This window comes from Myotis lucifugus, unplaced genomic scaffold (assembly GCF_000147115.1).
Source record: "Myotis lucifugus unplaced genomic scaffold, Myoluc2.0 scaffold_0, whole genome shotgun sequence".
Classification (NCBI taxonomy): Eukaryota; Metazoa; Chordata; class Mammalia; order Chiroptera; family Vespertilionidae; genus Myotis; species Myotis lucifugus.
Window position 1 is genome coordinate 2949691 of NW_005871048.1, and position 18846 is coordinate 2968536.

At 43.6% G+C, this 18846-nt stretch overlaps 1 protein-coding gene across 1 annotated transcript in view; it reads right to left on the bottom strand.

Annotated features, from left to right (window-relative positions):
* The window catches only part of MEGF10 (multiple EGF like domains 10), a 115212-nt gene that overhangs the window by 14207 nt on the left and 82159 nt on the right, over positions 1 to 18846 (bottom strand). The window contains exons 13-17 of the mRNA XM_023754822.1: positions 7015 to 7161; positions 5717 to 5851; positions 5071 to 5199; positions 3520 to 3648; positions 1310 to 1438 (exon numbers count right to left, since the gene is read on the bottom strand). Of these exons, the coding sequence (XP_023610590.1) occupies positions 1310 to 1438; positions 3520 to 3648; positions 5071 to 5199; positions 5717 to 5851; positions 7015 to 7161 (669 nt within the window). The remainder of the gene's footprint in view (positions 1 to 1309; positions 1439 to 3519; positions 3649 to 5070; positions 5200 to 5716; positions 5852 to 7014; positions 7162 to 18846) is intronic.

Here is an 18846-nt window from a genome sequence, read left to right on the forward strand (position 1 = left end):
ACCGGGCCTCTAATTAACATGGGGGTAGTACAAGAATAAACTGTGATTCACGTACTCACAACTGTAAACCTACTTTGACCCACCCCTGTATGTATGTGCACATATGTTTAGACATTTGCACAAATGTGCACAATATTTGTATATACCAAGGGGTGTGCAGGTAGCTCTGTGACTCAGTATCTGTTTCATGATTAAGTGAACTAGCAGAGCAAAACTAAAATCGGGCCTTCTCTGTCCAGGCTGCTTCTTGGACATCACTCTTGTTATATTTGCTAGGCAGGAGTATATGCACAAATATTCTAAGGTTAACACATTTTACTGGGCTGTCCAGTGGTGCTGTGAGGTGCTGGTGGGTTGGTGGAGGGCAACGCTTTATTGCCAAATCCTCCTATGCTGATCAGTCTTTCTAGGCCATGTGGCCCTGCAGGCCTGTCATCTTTGCTTCATCCTTCCCAAGACTGCGCCCTCTGGTGAGCAGGAAATCTCCTGCTCCTTTTCCTGCCATTATCATTGTAAAGTGAGCCCCATACAGCTCTAAGTATTTATTTACTTCTCGTAAATACTGAAAGCCCCAGAGGAAAAGAATAGTAAACTAATCCGAAATGCTCAGTCCGAGACTAAATGTTCCCATAACCTCGTGAGGAGATACAGAGCTGGTGGGGCAGAAATGGAAAACCAAGGGTGGGTAATTCCAACAGAGCATATTCTCCCAGGATGGGATTTTGAGAACAAAATTTTAAGGCAATATGTTGTCTTAAGGCTGTTAAGGCAAAGATGAGAAGTTGTTAGTAGAAACAGTATAAAACCTTTCTAAACGAGGTTGTCAGAAGGGTGGCCATGTTTGCACAGGCTTGTTCGCTCACCCATAGTGGGCTGGCCCTGGGCACCCAGCCCCTCTGCCTCCTGCACACCCAGCCTGGCCCACTGAATGCAATCTCCTTCAGCGAGGGACCTGGGCTCTGTCTTTGCCATAAAGAAAGCTTGACTGGCTCTTTTAAAGCTCTGAGCATCCACGTTCCAAAAATAAGAAAGAGTGGAAGAGGGAGCCAGGATGAACAGATGGAAAACTTGAATTCTGTCTTCAGTCTTGGAGCCACACCCCCTCCACCCAGAGCAATGAGGAGTTACTCAGAAGAAGAATTTTGAGGAAAAAGACAGCAAAGTTCCCAAGGTGGCCAGGTCTTTGAAGGGAAGTCAACCGTGCTGGTGACCAGCCGCCAGCTGAAAAAACTTAAAATATCTTCAGGCATCTAGGAAAAGTGACTGTGGGGGGACAGACCGCCTAGAGATGTGGTGTTCTCGTACTCACTCTGCTCGCAGTGCTTCCCCATGAACCCGGTGCGGCAGGTGCACTGCCCGGAGATGTGGTCGCAGTCGGCTCCGTTTTGGCACCGGCATATCAGCGCACAGTCTTTCCCGTAAAACCCCAGGGGACAGCCTGTGCGAGGAGGAAGGACAGCAGGAGTCAAGAGGCTGCCGAGGAGAAGCACAGCTCTTGCTTCCAACATTTTAAAGACGTTGAGCCACTAGAGAGCGAGTAAAGACAGTGATGCACGTGTCAGCTTGTCACAAAGCCTTTGAAGTCCCAAGAAGGGGTTCTTGTGAGGAGGCGGAGGCAGAGCAGTTCCACACCTGGCAGGTGAACCAGTACTGGCACCCTGGAGGCACGGCTGGTGTCTTCGTACAAGGCATCCTCAACCCTGCCGAGGTCTGGGCATTTCCTTTCATCCTTTCACTCAACTACAAGCATCCTGGACTCCAATTCCGTGGGCTGAAGTGGGTACTTTATGTAAAAACGACCTGAATGCTTTTACTTCTGGTACAGAATGTCTCCAACTCTGATACCTGTCCGCCGTATGTGTTACTCACTTAGATAATATGATCTCCTTCACTGAAATACGTGGTAAAATGATGAACTGAAACATCCCTGCACTTGGCAGGTGCTTTATAACAAAGCAATTCGCCTTCCCACCGCGGCACAATTTTCAAGGCCCAGACCGTCGGGACTCTTGCACAGCCCTACTGGCTTCAATGGGCCGGCCGCTGACCAGCAAGAGTTTCAGGGCTCTGTGAGTCAAGAAAGCTTCAATACCGGCTGGTTCCACGGCTGGTTCCAAGCATCACATGTGCCTTTTATTTCCCCCTTTTTTACAGGGAACTCAGCTTTCATGACGCAGAGGCAGACCCAGATACTGGAATGCAGCGACAGCCCCCCTGTGGCCATTGTACTCATTTAGCACCCAGCCTGTGCCAGCTCTTCTCATGCCTCCTCACCGACTCCTGACAGAAGCCCAGAAACGCAGGGATGGATAATCCCACCCTGCATGTGGGAACCGAGCCCCGAGTGCACACAGCCAGCAAATGGCAGGATGGCGGGTGACGATGCAAAACGCAGGGAGGTCTGCCTCTAGACCCTGTTGCTCTTCCCACTGCACTGTGATATGTCCACTTAAAAGCTCCTCTGTCTGAAGCAGGTCCTGGTTTTGGAATTATAAATAACAACTTGCAAGGTGTTTTCCCTAAGGAGCTCAAAAACCTTTCTATGTACATATACAATCTCGGCAGAATATGCCTGGGACAACCTTCCTCCTTGCCAATTCTCCCTTTCAAATCATGGCTCAAGGTCTATACCCTTTTCTAGAAAGTTCCAAAAGGTTTGTTCAGCCTATTCTTTATGTTCTCTAATTAGTATTAAACAAATGTTGCTTAATCTCTGACTCATCTCTCTTTGTCTGCTCACTTCTGCAATTTAAAATTATATACAAGTATTAATGATAATCATGATACGTGCCTTCCTGTCTTTTCTCCTTCATTCAATGAAAGGCAAGAGGGTAGAGACTAGTCTTTTTTCCCCCAACAGTGCCAAGATGGGTACTTTGCACATGATAACCTATGACGCTAATGACCTTATAGAAGAAGAAATGGTCAGGACTCGATGGGATACAAAATGGAAAAAAGGACTAGTGATTCTTAAAGCACGATCCCAGACTGGCATCACCATCTGGAAAGTTGTTAGAAATGTGAGTGCTCTGGTGCCAGCCCAGCCCTCCCGGATCAGACACGCTGGGAGCGGGGCCAGCTGACTGAGCCGGCGGGTGGTTGGGAAGCTCGCTCAAGCTCGAGAGCCATGACTCGATCTTCTCCAAGAGCACAGAGCATGGCAGGCAGAGGCTTGCCGCCTTCGCTCCCTTTCTAATCACTGTCACCTACTCTAACCGCGTGCGTGTAGAATGCATGAAAGGGAGTTTGAGCCATAAAAATAGGGTCTGTTTAAAGAAGAGAAAGACACTGCCCCCCACCACATCTACATATAGCAAGCACTGCTCCCCCTCATGGCCCTGATATGACACAGACAGAAACCCTGGGACATGGCAGCTCTTAACCACGTAGAGAGTGAGATGTCTAGAGGTCGGTGGGTAGACCAAGCCCTCGAATGCCAGGAGAGCTCGCGGGTGCACAGGGAAAGGCTGTGTCCTCCTGGGTGGGGCTCCCCTTGGGTTCGGGAGGCTGGCCGCTTACGCTGCGTGCAGTAGAGCCCTGTCCAGCCGGGAGTGCACTTGCATTCCCCGTCGTAGGCGCTGCAGAAGGCCCCATTGTGGCAGTTGCACGTGTGGATGCAGTTCGGGCCCCAGTGGGCGGGTGGACAAGCTGAAAGCACAGCAGGCGTGGAGAGCTCTGTGAGATCCGAGGCCAGCCCAGCAGAGAAGGTTCCAATGCCCCCTCCCCCCCACCCCCCACACACAGCTCCTTGCACATGAGAGGTTAGCAGTGTGCACCAGGACTGAGGAAGCACACTGCTCCACACATAAGACCCAGATGGCAATGCTGATTGTGACAGCAACCAGCACCACTGACAGGAATTCATTCACAGACTGCAGAGCAGAACGGGAATCACCTCAAGGTCACAGATTTCATTATTTATCATGTACACTGAGCACCTCTGTGCCCAGCACTGTTTGGGGAACGAAGGTGATAGCAGAGAACGAGAAAGGCTATCCTCCAGAAGCTTCTTTTAGTAGGGAAGGCAGGCAAACCAACCAGCCAACCCAAAACCAGCGGTGATAACTATGAAAAAAATTAAATAGGTTAAGGGGATGGGAATGACGGAGCTGCTTCTTTAAGGAGGGACTCTCTGAGGAGAGGCTGCTGAGCAGAGATCAGATAGAAAAATGATGTGACTTGAGAGAGGTTAGGGACCAGGGCCATGTAATTTTTGTCTTTGATCTCAGAAGCTGGCACTTGTCAGCCTGTTCCAGAGATGTCACAAGAGGCTTGTTTTAAATGTTATGGTGCCCGTTGTATGTAAGAACTGGTTTACTTGTAAAACCTCTTACTTAGAAAGAGCAGATAATAATAAAACTAAATCTTCAGTTATCTTAGATTCAATCTAAAATAGATTTATAAACTCTTAGATTTGAAAAAACAAAACTAAATCTTAGGGGTCATTGCTCATCGAAGGGCCATCAGAACCTCAGATAAAGTATCTGTGAAATTGCAATGTAAGGTGATGGGGTAAAATGATTTGATTTACCAAAAAACCCAGTCAAACAATGTTTTTATTCATACCAACACTTAAAGAACATAACTCTTTCAAAAGAGGACCACCTATAATTTCTATATGGCTATCCAGTAGGAAATATAGCCCAAAAGACAATAAATAAATCTGAAATAATTTTTAAAAATGAAGAAAGTCTCCCATGATTGTGTGACCATTTTTTCCCCCCAAGAGCAAGGGAAAAATAATATCTCCCACTTGAGGTCTGGAGTGAAACTTAGCATAGATTTTCTGGGTACATGACCCCCATTTTACAGAAGAAGAATCACTGAAAAGTAAATAAGCAAAAAATGCTATTTATTTAGGTTCCTTTCAAGACATTATTTAGATTTAAATGTAGGACCATCGCACGGAGCTCTTAATGGCAAAACAAAGCCATTTAAACTTTAAAATAATGTATCTTATAATTATTCATATAGTTTGCTTGATTAGATAACCACTCATACTTCAACCCTAAAGAGTTTGAAAACAAACAAATAAAAATGGTTGATCAGTTCTTCTCAGACGAGACTTACGCTGAGAGCAGTCACTGCCGATCCATCCCGGGTAACATTGACAAGATCTGTCAATGGGGTTGCAGGTCCCATTGTTGGTGCAGGTACAAATTCCTGCACAGTTTTTCCCAAATCTGCCACTGGGACACACTGTGAACAAGTTATAGGTCAGTAACTCATCATTACGTCTCATCTCACAAAAACCCTGGGCTCTTGGGACAGGAGGGAACTTTAAAGGTCCCAGCTGCCCATTTAGTAGCTGCCTCCACCTAACATCATCCTTCATCCTGAATGGGCTTGTTTTTACAAATACATTAAGCCACACGCCCTCATTAAGGCATCATGAACCAGGAGACACCAGCACATTTCTAGAAAGCTGATTTCATAACTTTTTGCGCAAGAAGGCAACATCCTTCCTCAGATTGATTTTTTCATGGGAGGCTGTTTGCAATTAAAGCTGAAGTGTAGCACCGCTCAGAGAATAAAGAGGCTTTGCTGGAGTGGCAAGCCAACTCTTCCAAAGATCAACGTCATATCTGCAGAAGCTGCAAACACAGCCCCCTGGAGGCATCGAGAGCTAGTAGCTGCAGACAGGTCCCTGGGAGCCTGAGGACAGACCGCACGGGGCTTGCTCATCACCAGGTGTCTCTCCCAAACTGCGCCTTACCTTCATTGCAGAGGGCTCCTGTGAAGCCAGGCAAGCAGTCACACAGGCCGGTGATGTGGTGGCAGGGCCCACTGCTGTGCACACACTGCGGGCACGTCTGGCTACAGCGATGCCCATAGAAACCAGGGGAACAGACTGAAACAAGAATGGAAATCGACAGTTATCTTTCCTGAAATAGTTTTCTTTCCTATTCCACATCGAGATCTAGTTCAAGTTTTGAGTAAAACATTTTTTTAATGATACTGAGAATTTTCCAAGTATAAAATAACAACCACCAAAGAAACAGGGTATTCTTTCATAATGAAAAAAAGACACTAAATTCTGAATTGCCCGAGGACAGGCAAATGACTTCGTCCCCTTTATTTTCCCATTTATGGCTCCAATTAGCTTGAGGTTTGGCATAGAGCTAAAGGCTTTAATAAATAAATGAAAGAAGGAAATAAAATTCTAAATTCTAAGAAGGCCAAAATAAATACTCTCAAGCCATGTGTTGACCTTTCACTTAGTCATGACTGGCAATAAATAGATCTACAGTCAGAATTAAAAGATGGTTCCTCCTCTACATGGTCCAGCTTAATGATTGTGGCTGAAAAGTGAATAAGCAAAACACTACATAATTAGGTTCTTCCCAAGACATTATTTGGGATTTAAATGTAGGACAACTGCATAGAGCTCTCAATAAAACAAAGTAATTTAAAAATTAGAATAATGTACCTTATAGTTAGTCCTATATTCCTTTCTTGAAAACATTTACAAGAAGATTTAGTAAAATCTTATGGGTCATTTCCTAACTTAAGTTTTCAACTGACCAATGTCAACAGCCCCCATTTTAAACTCGGCAATTCTATGTCCCCCATAGTACTAACTTTCAGACTACTAGCAGGATGCATGATTTGCCGCAAGGTTTGGCTGATGTTGACTTCTAGTAATTGAAATAAGGCCAATGCCAAATTGCCTAATAAAATATTTACAGGTCAATGGATTTCTGGAACACCATTTGCAAGATTTAAGGCAGGATCAAGAAACATATCCCGATGGTGATGCCAATGAGGCAATGAAATCATTACTGGGGAAAAAATGGCGAAAGCCCCATCTGTTAGGTCAGTCCTGGAAGGTTGGAAGGAATAAAAGCCGGGGATGTGCTATGAAGGCCGGCTCTGCAAAGGACAGGGTGCCCATTACACTTCCTTCTGCCTTCAACTGCCACAGATGTCCCTACTCGCTTAGAGGAGGACAGAGATAATAACCCTCACTCGGTGCCCCCAGGAGGACAGACTGCCACCTAAGGGAACACTTACTTCTCTGGCAAGTGGTGCCTCGGAACCCTGGCGCGCACTCGCAGATGCCGTCGTCCGGGGAGCACGAAGCCCCGTTTTTACAGTAGCAGGGCAGGGAGCAGTTGGGACCCCAGCGTCCCTCCGCACACACGCTGTCACAGTGGACACCTGGAACAACACACACGGGCAGGGCTGAGTGCGAGGCAGGGCAGGCGGGTGCCTCTGGGAGGCTGAGTCAGGCACAAGGACCAAGGTCTTGGTATCAAAGCTGAGTTATCCCAGCAAACAGCGAGTGGAGATGGCATAAGGTTTAAAACCCACTTATACACATCAATATGCCATCATATACTGCGTGATCATGTATCATCCTAAGGTTAAAATAATCCCAGGACTGCTTCCTACAGTCATAAAGGGAAGGAATAAAACACCTTAGTTATACTGACTTTCCTCTTTAGGAGGAGAGAACAAAGGGAAGCCCAAGGCTCTATTAAAGGCAACATTTATCAAAACGATTGCATCATTTAGCTCTGAGTGATTTCCTCTTTCTCCCTCCATTCTTTATTTTTACAGAGAAATAGACAAAGTGTAAAAAGATGAGAAATAAAAGGTGGTTATATTGTTTTACATAAAGAAAACCCATTCCTCGGAGCAATCAAATAAACACAATCTTAGCCCTGGCTGGTTTGGTTCAGTGGATAGAGCACTGGCCCTCAGACTGGGTTTGATTATGGTCAAGGGCACCTACCTTGGATGCAAGCTGGATCCCTGCCTCTGGTCGGGCACATGTGGGGAGGCAACCAATCAATGTGAGAGACACACATTAATGTTTCTCTTTACCTCTCTCCCTCCCTTCCACTCTAAAAAAATCAATAAAAAAAATCCTCAGGTGAGAATTAACACACACACAAAAACCCACACAATCTTAAACTATGTTGATGCTACACTACACAGCACAGAAATCTGTGCCACCAAATTCCACTTTAAAAATTTAATCTGACTTTGAGCAGCTATAGGTGGGATATCACAATCGATGTTATTTATAGCTGTTGTCTAAGTTAACGATTCTTATGAAACTATGTAGGTGTTTAACTCGCACACTGGAAATACTGAAACTTTAGAGTCAGTCATGAATGAACAAAATGCCTAGAGGGAACATAAAGAAAAACCCAAGTTGCAAATATAAAATATAAACCCTGGTTTTATTGGAATCAAATGGAAGTGTCCTTTGTAAGTTTGTATTTGAAATAAGACAGGGGCTCCATTCTTGTATGTCTGAATTCTTCACAACTCAAATGCTCTTCGCCCTGACAGGCAACAAGAATGAGTTGTAATTAGTAGAGAACTGGTGACGGCTGGCCTTCAACCAAGAGAAAACACAATACGGACAAGCACGCACACACTCAGGGATTACAGAGCACCCACACCCCCCAGCACCAAGGAAGCTGAGAAGGCAATGTTGGTATTGCAGGTTTTGCTTCTCAATTGATTAGGAGAAAAGTTACCGTGGCCCAAACCTTAAAACAGACGCAGCCCCAAACCAGAACGTGAACGCTGCTAATTGGGACACAGCCATTTCTGCTGAAGCACATTTTTCACTTTTGACTGATTTTTCCTTCAGAAAGTCTCCCACATGGTAGAGTAGGCATGAAAGCACACAGACCTCACTGTGTCTGGCTTGAAGCAACAATAGACTATTATTTTAGCTTGGACTGCTGGCTGGGGAAAGGAGATTAGTCCTGGTATAAGTTGATTAGGGTCTAAGAGTTCCCCATAGCATAAGATGCAGAATTTTGGCCTACTGTGATTTTTTTTGGAGTTCACAAATATATGATTAAAAAAAAATCAAATCTGTTTTGAAAAGCTGAAATGGAATTGCAAACTCCACATTCCCAATGTGATTCACCGGCCATAGAATCTTGTCTGGTGCTGTGACTCATCTCTATACAGGGCAGAAGCATCAAATGCACAGAGGAGGAAATCACTTCCAAGGGGACTGCAAACCTAAACTTTTCTTTGTGCATCTGAAGGAAGTGCCAAGGAAAGTAATCTGCTAAGGCTTCACTCTGTTCAAGTTCAGTTCCTGAGCTCTGACCGTGAACGGGACTCCCGTGTGTCAGCCGCTGAATTAGGGACGCCTGCTTCATGGAGATTCCGACACCCTGGCCATTTTAATCGGGAGCCACCCAGTTGGGATTCTGGAGAAGTCAAAGCTGAGTAATTACTTTGTCAACCTCAAAATCATCCTGAAAATTCATCCTGATTTTTGGCATTTTTTTTTTTTGGTGGAGTGGGAACGTGGGGAAATAGGAGATTTAGCTATTTATAGTGATATAGTTTATCAGATGCTTGCCAATCTCTCCTTCACATTAATCAATGCAGTTAAGATGGAATGGAGTGCAATTTATATCCAAAAGTCTATGCTGACGTTTGCCATTATAGATTATCATGATTTACATATGACTTAGCACATTCTCAATCAGAGCCCTTAAGATAAATGACTCGTGGGCAGGTTGACAAATGTGAATAAGTGATCTTTTATTTCATATCTGATTCCTCTTCCCTAACAGGTTTGTTCAGCTGATTAGCACAACCATCAGTCATAATCAACTTTATCGAGGTAATTTTCATATACATAACAAGGCCCTCGATACAGCAAGGAGATCCATTGCAAAGATAAGCTCATTTCACATGATTTACCCATCATTTCATTTCCAGACCATCTCAGGGAATTCTAGAAATCATCGATCAAATCTCTGTCTCCAATCATATACACACTATACACAAATTTCAACAGAACCAAGCTTACTTTTAAATAACTTTTATGACCGCAATGAAGTCTTTCCTTTAAAGTAACTTATAACAATTCTATTACCAACTCCCCCTAAGAATTCAATATTTTTATTTTTCTCTATCATTAGTAAAAGTGAGTCATCACTTTGCAGGTATTAATGCCTAACCTGTTTGAAGACAAATATACAGTATATCTCAATCAGGGAAAAGTGTGAAGCTGTCTTCTTCTTCTGATATTTTCTCCTATTGCTATTCCTCCCCTTCAGGCCTCTTGTATCTTTCCCTCCATCTTATAGTCAGGAAAGGATAAGATGCATTTATTATTGCTGAGGTGTTACCTTTTCTAGAGAATACTGATATTTTAAGAAATATACATGTTAAGAGCCTAAGAAATAAATCTCTAAGTGTGAAATTTCAGGCAATGAGACTTACAGAGGGGATGCCAGGGTAAGTGCTACTGATATGACCTCTCTGCCAGGCATAGCATGAAACTTTTTCCAGGATAGGAAACTGTAAGTTTGCTTTAACCATTTTTTTTGGCTGTGTGTGTGTGTGTGTGTGTGTGTATTTTATTCATGAATTATTTCCACTGACCTCATCCTAGTCTTTGCCAACTTTGCTAGAGTCCTATAAGACATTGTTTTATTTCCTTGTTTGTCAAAGACAGAAGAGAAAATTCAACTCAGTAAACATTCATGGGGTCTGACAGCTGCTGGCTTGCTGGTGAGAGGTTCTCTGAGAAAGACCTCTAACTCTAGAGTGAGAATGGGCCCCAAACAGGCCCGCCCAACCCTGCTAGGGGATCACGGTCAGAGCAGGTAGCTTATGAAGGCAGAGGAGGGTTCCAAGCTAAAGAAAAGTTGGATGCAAGGCTCAGAAGCCCAAAGAAGTGTGTGTCTTCTCCTTCCGGAATGGCACGTTGGGGGCAGGAGAAATGGGGCTGAGAGTGGGAGAGTCCTCAGGGCAGCCAGGCATGGTCATGTAGAAGAGCCAAGAATGCCGCACTGTGGAGTGTGAGCTTCCTCCTGGTGCTGCAACCACACAGAAACTTCAGTTCTTTAACATGATCTTTTCTCCTTTCTTTCCTTTTGATTCAAACTGGCCTCCTCCAGCACCCTGACTTGCACGACCACTCCCTTAATCATAAAGCCCTCAGGACAATGAGGTTCTGACCCCATCAACTAATCTTAGGAGCAAAGCCTCCAGTCTGTTGACCACAGAGAGAAAGTTTTAGTCCAACTAAAGATAACATCTAGGCCTCAGTTGTGTTTCAGGTCCAGACCTAGAAAAGCAGGATGGCCCCACCAACCACACCGGTGTGAAACCAGACAGAGCGACACTGTGGCTGACATCAGGACCAGAGGCAATGGTCAGCGACCCCTATCCTAGCGCTGACCACGACCCTACCTCTGCCATGATTAATGACTGTCCCTTATACAAGCATCCCCTGGAAGCCTCGGGGAACTAGGTCCTAGAGCAATGGTTTCAGTTTGACACCATTTCTTTAAATAATAAACCTTTATTTTCTTTGCTGCAAAGTCCTGTTTGCATTTGATTGGGCTTTGAGGCACACGGGAGAACAAACCCCTCTAGTTTGGTAAGAGGGCTAACAGGGACCAAATGGACAATTCAGCAGGAGATGTGCATAATTAAACGTGTGTTTGTAGGGGGGCAGAAGCTGTTTTGAAGATGAGCCTGGGAGAAGGAAGACCTATCAGGTGGCCGTTTGGGATTTTCCAGGTTAAAAAAAAAAGATAAAAACGACAAGGTCTTAAACTAAATTAATGGTATTGGGATGCAGGGGAAGATGAATTCCAGAGAAATGTAGGAGAGGATGCAGATGAAGGCTGCAGCCCCCTCCCCACACTCACCTGGGGTCACTGATGAGTTCTGGCAGCTCCACGAAGGAGAGACGGTGCCTGGTTCTGTCCACTACAGTGCCTAGCACATGCGAGGTGTCAAATATTTGCTGAATGAATGCATAAGCCCTGTCCCTTTTCAGTGTGATATTCAGGACCATTTTCCAACTGGATGGAGCAACCGTGTCATTCTTTCCTTCCCCCAAGAAGTGATGAGAAGTGGGGTGAAGCCGGGAAGCCCGGCATAGTCACATTTTGTGCACCTCACATGGTGACCCTTCCCTGCAAAGGGGGTGGAAGTGTCTGCCTTGCTTCTTTTGGAGAGGATAAACTTTCATGAGCTCAGGTCTGTGTTTTTTAATGCTTGGCCCAGATTATAAAGCAATAGAAGAATTATGGGACACCTTGAGGAAATTCTGTGGAATGTTTCCCAAAGCACAGATAAAAGCTCTCATATGAGCTACGTCAGGAAACAACTTCCTAAACTCGGGAGTATCTTTAAATGTGCAGGAATCTCTGGCTCAATGGAAGCCTTTTTTCCTGATAAATGTTCTAACGCTGATAAGGAGATGTGTGAGGGACTGTTTTTGCCAGGCCTGGGGACAAAGAGCTCTTTCATGGCCTTCACAAGTTGCTAGGCAATGGCTGAATGATCGCGATAAACTTCAGCTAAGCAGCTCTAAAGAAATGTCCGTGCCTTTAATGCCTGATGCCTAGGCCAGCAGCCTCAATGGGAAATCAGCATTCACCAGGCATTCGTGATTCCATGAATGCGGCAAATGAATGAATCATCTGGAGTGTCGTTACTTCCCCCTCTCCGAGATAACCCTCAAACTCCTTGTCTTGCTTAATTGTTTATATTCTTTATTCCAGTATTGAAATTTTGGGGCGTAAGTGAATGAATGAAATGATTTCAATTTGATGTCTTGTTCCTGAGCAATAAGCTGTTAAACATATATTAGAGCCAAGAGAGAGATGTGTTAATAATAATTGGGCTTGGTGGTTATAGGAGAAAGGGACTACAGTATTTAGCCATAGCACTTTTCAGCTTTTGTAACCCTCTGGCCAGTGAAGTGACGGCACACTGTAGTGTAAGAGGTTATTCACTGGCGTGCCCTCCTCTGCCCACGCGGTGTTTGCCCGAGAGAACGGAGCAGGCCAGGAGCTGGTGCTACTTATCTTCATGTTCCCAGCACCTAAGCACTGTGGGAACACTCAATGACTGGTTATTAAATTTGTCAAGATTATTTGGATACTGCAAATTGTAAAGATCCATTAAAAAATAATCTGCTTTGAAAAAAACATACTGGTAAGTCCTATAAATCAGAGATGTGTGCATTTGCAGCTATAAGACATAAACACCAGAAAGCATGGCCTGCCTTAGGTTGGACCCAGATAAAAGCGGAGAACAGACTGCGAGGCAGGTTGGGAGATCAGGGAACTTGGGCTTTTTCTGCAGCCTTTCTTTCGGGAAGGCGAGTGCCTCCATCCACCCTCCCTTCAGAGACCCTACATTCTGCTTTTACATGACTCCCTCCCCGCAAGACATGTAGATAGACAGACTGGTGTTCCTGCATACACACTCTCCTCTGCACCCTTCAAAACCATAAAGAGTCAGAGAGCGTGTCATTTGCACTTGTGGCTGATTGGGTGCATGCATGTTCATTAAAGTTCATTTGCATTTGAATTTGCACTTACATGTCACTGGCCAAGGAAAGGTAGACCTCCCCTTATTATAACAATTCAGGCGTCTCTCAGCTGCATGAGAGGTCAGTATAGGGCAGACGAGTACCTGAAGGAGCCGTTCACTTACTCAGCTGGTCACACTTGCTGTGTTTGGGGAAGCTTGGAAAGGGCAGTGCCCTTCTGAGAGGGGCTGGGACGCCTGCACGCCTAGTTCTGCTTGATGAGCAGAGTAGAGAAGCCACAATATCTCATGAACTTGCCTCCAGGTTTCCTCCGCCCAATGTCCCCCTTCTTGGCAGGGCTTGGATGAGCGCCCCACCTCTCTCCCTCCTCTTCTTCCCCTTCTTTCCATCATACCATGCCCTGCTGGTCCCTTTCTCTTTCCCATGACTCCTAGGGGCTATTTGGCATCCTAATCTCTTTCCTATCCGTTTAGCATGTTACTTTTTTTCTGGTATGAACACGTCCTATAGCCTTTTGCAACTGGTTATACAGCTTCTGTCACAGAAATGCTCCCCTTCAAGAACAAGAGTAGCAAGACACAGCTATCACACACACAGCTATAAAATGAGACTGGCTTTTCAAAATGAGGAAAAGGTGTTTCATTTCCCCCCTCCCCTTTTTTTCCTTTTTTACTGCAATCTTCCCCTTTTTGATAAGGTAGTCCACTGGCTAAAAATGTCAATAAATTAAGGTTTTAAATGACCACATATAATAGAAGTGCATGCATATTTTGGTTAATCTATATGGTAGTACACTATGAATACTTTTTTATGACTGTAAAATAGGACTATCAATTATAGTAGAAATAAATAAGAGTTCTGGTTCCTTTAAGATAAAAAGGCAGTCAAACATTAGAAAAGAGGGTGAAGTAATGAGGAGTGGTGGGTGAGCCCCCTGGTAAGAAAGCAAGCTGAATTCCTTGGCATATCTGGTTAGCACATGACTTCCTCAATTTAGGTGTATCCGTTTCTTGGTAATTCGGGGTACAATTCTTCTAACCCCTATCTCTAGCTCCAAACTCAGAGGCCTGGCAGCCTCTCCTGCAGCCAGTGGCCGAGCCCTGTTGGTGTCTCTAGGCCGTCTTGCTGACTTGGTCAGGAGATGAGCTCAAGTCCCCGTGTTAGATTTCACCGATTCCTTCTCAAAAGCCTCACTGTCATCCCATCCACTGCTACCCTGCCCGGCAGGTCTCAACACTTCACCTGTAGCAACGGGAGGAGAGGAAAAGAAGCACTTGCTTCCCTGGGCCGATGCTATTGATTTAACCCTGAAACTGGTGCTTGAATGGACAGCAGACCTTCCTTTGTGTTGGAAAAGGTCCTTCAAAAGGACTTACTCAAAACAAGTTTGCGATGAAAAGCCAGGAGCCCATCCAATGTTCACAATGTAATGATGTTCCGTGTAAATAACAGAGGCTACACTTCTTTTACTTTTCTTTTAGGAAAAAAAAATAAAAAGCCAATTCTTGGTCCAGTGTAGGGTACTGTCTGGAACTTCAGGAACTCTCTTTCCTCGACATACACTTGCTTATTCCGTGTGTGTTCTGTGAGTGTGGGGATGACCTCTCTAAAACACATTTCACAGCAGCCTTCGATACTTGCAGACCTGATGCTCACACAGAAGTCCCGGATAAACAAGTCACTGGGACCATGAAGCAAAGGAATGGTGGGCGACACGTGATAGAGCTTCCTCCCTTCGGAGAAGCAGGCCAGTCACAGACGGACAGAGGATTACAGATTACATTGTGTGACAAAGCCACTGCATTCCCACAGGAGCCCAGAGGTCTAAGGCCAGATGGGATAATTTGTCTTACCCCATGACCCAGACTGTGGAATGCAACGAACACATTTTCTGACTGGCTTCAGGCCAAACCCTCGCTCCTGATTTGCTCATGTACGCGAGAGTATGCCTTTCACATGCTGGTTCTAAATCATCAAAGCAGGTGGATACTTGAGCAGTGAACACCTCACATTTCCTCTATATTCATAAGGCAAGAGTAGACTGGGTGGAGTTTTGCCCAAAACAAATGATATGGCCTCTCTGTAAGGGAATTTTTAAATTTGCTGGGGGTTAAAAATGCTCCGTTTCACTGTGGTCATTGAGAACTTAGTGCTGGCCATTCCAGTTGAGAGCTTCAAGAAGCCTGTTGAAGTCACAAAAATCTGCTTTAATCCCTGAAATAATGTAGTTTTAACATTTAGTAACTGAGAGCCAAACAGAAACTATGAGAAGGTGGAACGACATATTGTGAAGTCTGGGTAATCTTAGCTTTTGCAAGTCAAGGAGGAACTAGAGGGCCATGGAGTCCTTGTGTCTGTGGGTGGCTCCTATTAATAGAAAATAGAGTCCATTACACCAGCCATGGTCTGTTTCCCACGGTAGCTCTCAGACACTAGAAATCAAGTACATGACGGTTCTTTTCAGTTTACCCGTCAGAAGCCAAAGAAGCTCTCAACAATTTCCAAAGGACTGAAAGACACCACTGAAGAGGCTGCTGATGACACCCTGTGTTCAAGGATCTGAAGACTCAGTGTTGTTAAGTTGGCAACACTCCCCACATTGATCTATAGTTTCAATCTTCATTAAATTCCGCCTTAATTCTCTGCAGGAATTGACATGCTGATCCTAAAATTTATATGGAAATACAAGGGACCCAGAATAGTGAAAACAATCTTGGAAAGGAAGACTAAAGTTGGAGAACTCACTCTTCCCAATTTTGAAGCTTTCTACCAAGCTAAAATAATCAAAACAGTATGGTACTGGCATAGGAGATACACATATACACTGAGTGGCCAGATTATTATGACCAGCCAGATTATTATGATCACCCCATCAGTACTTCATTGACACTTCCCAAAATACTGAATATTGAAAACTTCCTAAGCAAATACTCTCAAGGTTTTATTATTATTATTATTTGCATAACTAATTCCCTTCATTGTACTGATGGGGTGGTCATAATAATTTGGCCAGTCATAATAATCTGGCCACTCAGTGTATATCAATGGAAAAGAAGTGAGAGTCCAGAAATAAGGCGATCTTTGACAAGGATGTCAAGACAATTAAATGGAGAAAAGTGTAGTCTTTTCAACAAATGGTGCTGATAATCACATGCAAAAGAATGAAGTTGAACATTTATCTCATACCATATATAGAAAATGAACTGAAAATGGATCAAAGACCTAGATGTAAAAGCTAAAACTATAAAATTCTTAGAATATATAGGCATAAATCTTTGTGACCTTGGATTAGTCAGTGGTTTCTTAGATTTGATGACAAAAACATAAGCAAAAGAAAGGAAAAAATAGACAAACTGGGCTTCATCAAAATAAAAACTTTTCTGCTGCAACAGGCACTATCAAAAAGTGAACAAAATAAATCACAGAATGAGAGAAAATATTTGCAAGTTATATATCTGATAAGGGACATACATCTAGGATATATGAAGAACTATTACAACTCAATAATAAAAAGACAAATATCCCAATAAAAAGCAAATAAAAATTTGCATAGCTATTTCAACAAAAAAGATATACGGATGACCAATAAGCACATGAAAATATATTAAACATCATTACTCATTGGGGAAGCAAATAAAAAACAATGAGATACTATTTCCCACCAATAAGAGTGGCTATAATATAAAGGCAGATAATAATAAGTGATAGTGTGGATATGGAAAAATTGGAACCCTCATACATTGCTGGTAGGAATGTAAAATTATGCAGCCACTTTGGAAAACAGTTTAGCAATTCTTTTTAATTCTTAAAAAGGTTAGAATTGTCCTATGACTCAGCAATTCCACTTCTAAATATATCCTATATAATAAAAGGCTAATATGCAAATAGACCGAATGGTAGAACAACCAGTTGCTATGATGCGCACTGACCACCAGGGGGAAGACACTCAATGCAGGAGCTTCCCCTAGTGGTCAGTGCGCTCCCATAGGGGGAGCAACACTCAGCCAGAAGGCGGGCTTACATTTGGGGCTCACAGTTGGCAAGCGAAGTGGCGGTAGCGGGAGCCTCTCCCACCTCTGCCACAGCACTAAGGATGTCTGACTAACAGCTTAGGCTTGCTCCCCAGGGAACAGGCCTGAGCCATCAGTCGGACATCCCTCAAGGGCTCCTGGACTGTGAGAGGGCACAGGCTGGGCTGAGGGACCTTACTCCCCCCCCCGCCCCCGTGCACGAATTTTGTGCACCGGGCCTCTAGCATATATATATATATATATATATATATATATATATATATATATATATATATATTCATTGAAGCATTATTAAAAATAGCCAAAAAGTGAAAACAACCCAAAAATCTATCCATGATGAGTGGATACATAAAATGTGGTCTGCCCATGCAATGGAATATTATTTGGCAGTCAAAATAAATGAAGTGCTGACATATGCTCCAACAGAGAGGAAACTTGCAAATAAATGTTAAGTGAAGGAAACCAGTCACAAAAGACCATGTATTGTACGAGTCCAAACAATATCAAAACAGGCAAGACTACAGAGACAGAAAGTAGATTAGTGGTTGCCTAGGGAAAGGGGGCAGAAGAAAGGACTGGGGGTAAATAGGGAATTAATGCTAATGAGCACTAAGTTTTGGAGGTGATGAAAATCTTCTAAAATGGATTGTGGTGTACAATTCTTTAAATACACTAAAAACCATTGAATTGTACACTTTAAATAGGTGAATTCTATGGCATATGATTATAACTCGATAAAGCTATTATATATGTATACACACACTCTGAATAATTATAAAGGCAGTGTTTATTAAAATATATTTCATTTTCAAAATTGGGCTATCAGTTGTTAAAGTGTGCATACATTTTTTGGGACACCCTGTGTGTGTGTGTGTGTGTGTGTGTGTGTGTGTGTGTGTGTATGGAAAGAGAGAGAGAGAGAGAGCGTGCACGCGCACGTGCTAGGTCTTCATCCAGAGTGAAAATAAATCTCAGCATAAGTGCCCTGTCCTCCAGCACCTCCTGGAATAAGTGTGATGGCAGGTGGGTGCAATAGTGAAAAGCGCTGGGTACATGGGAGCATTTGCAAAACCTGTCTCTCACATTTATTGACTCTGGGACCTTAGTTCAGTCACTTAACATGTCTTTGCCTCAGCTTCCTCATCTGTAAAAAGGAGAAAATAATATTTCCTACCTCATAGAGTTGCAAGCCTGCAGTAAGTACTCAGAAAGTATTACTTATTATTTCTCTAGAATCTTCTTTGGATGCATTTTTGCTTAAAAGTAAGACCACCTTGACTCCATAACTTCCTCAATGTGACATCTCTAGTATGGAGGCACAAAATTCTCTTCTGAAAGATCCATACCACCACTAAAGAGGGTATTTAGCTTGTTACTACCAATTTCTTTTAGAGGACAAGTTGAAAATGTTCTGGAGGATACTAAAGCATCAATATGGAAACAGTTCTCTTACAAATTCCCTCTCTTCTCTAAATTTAAATACAGATATATTTAGATACAAATATAATTTATATATATATACAA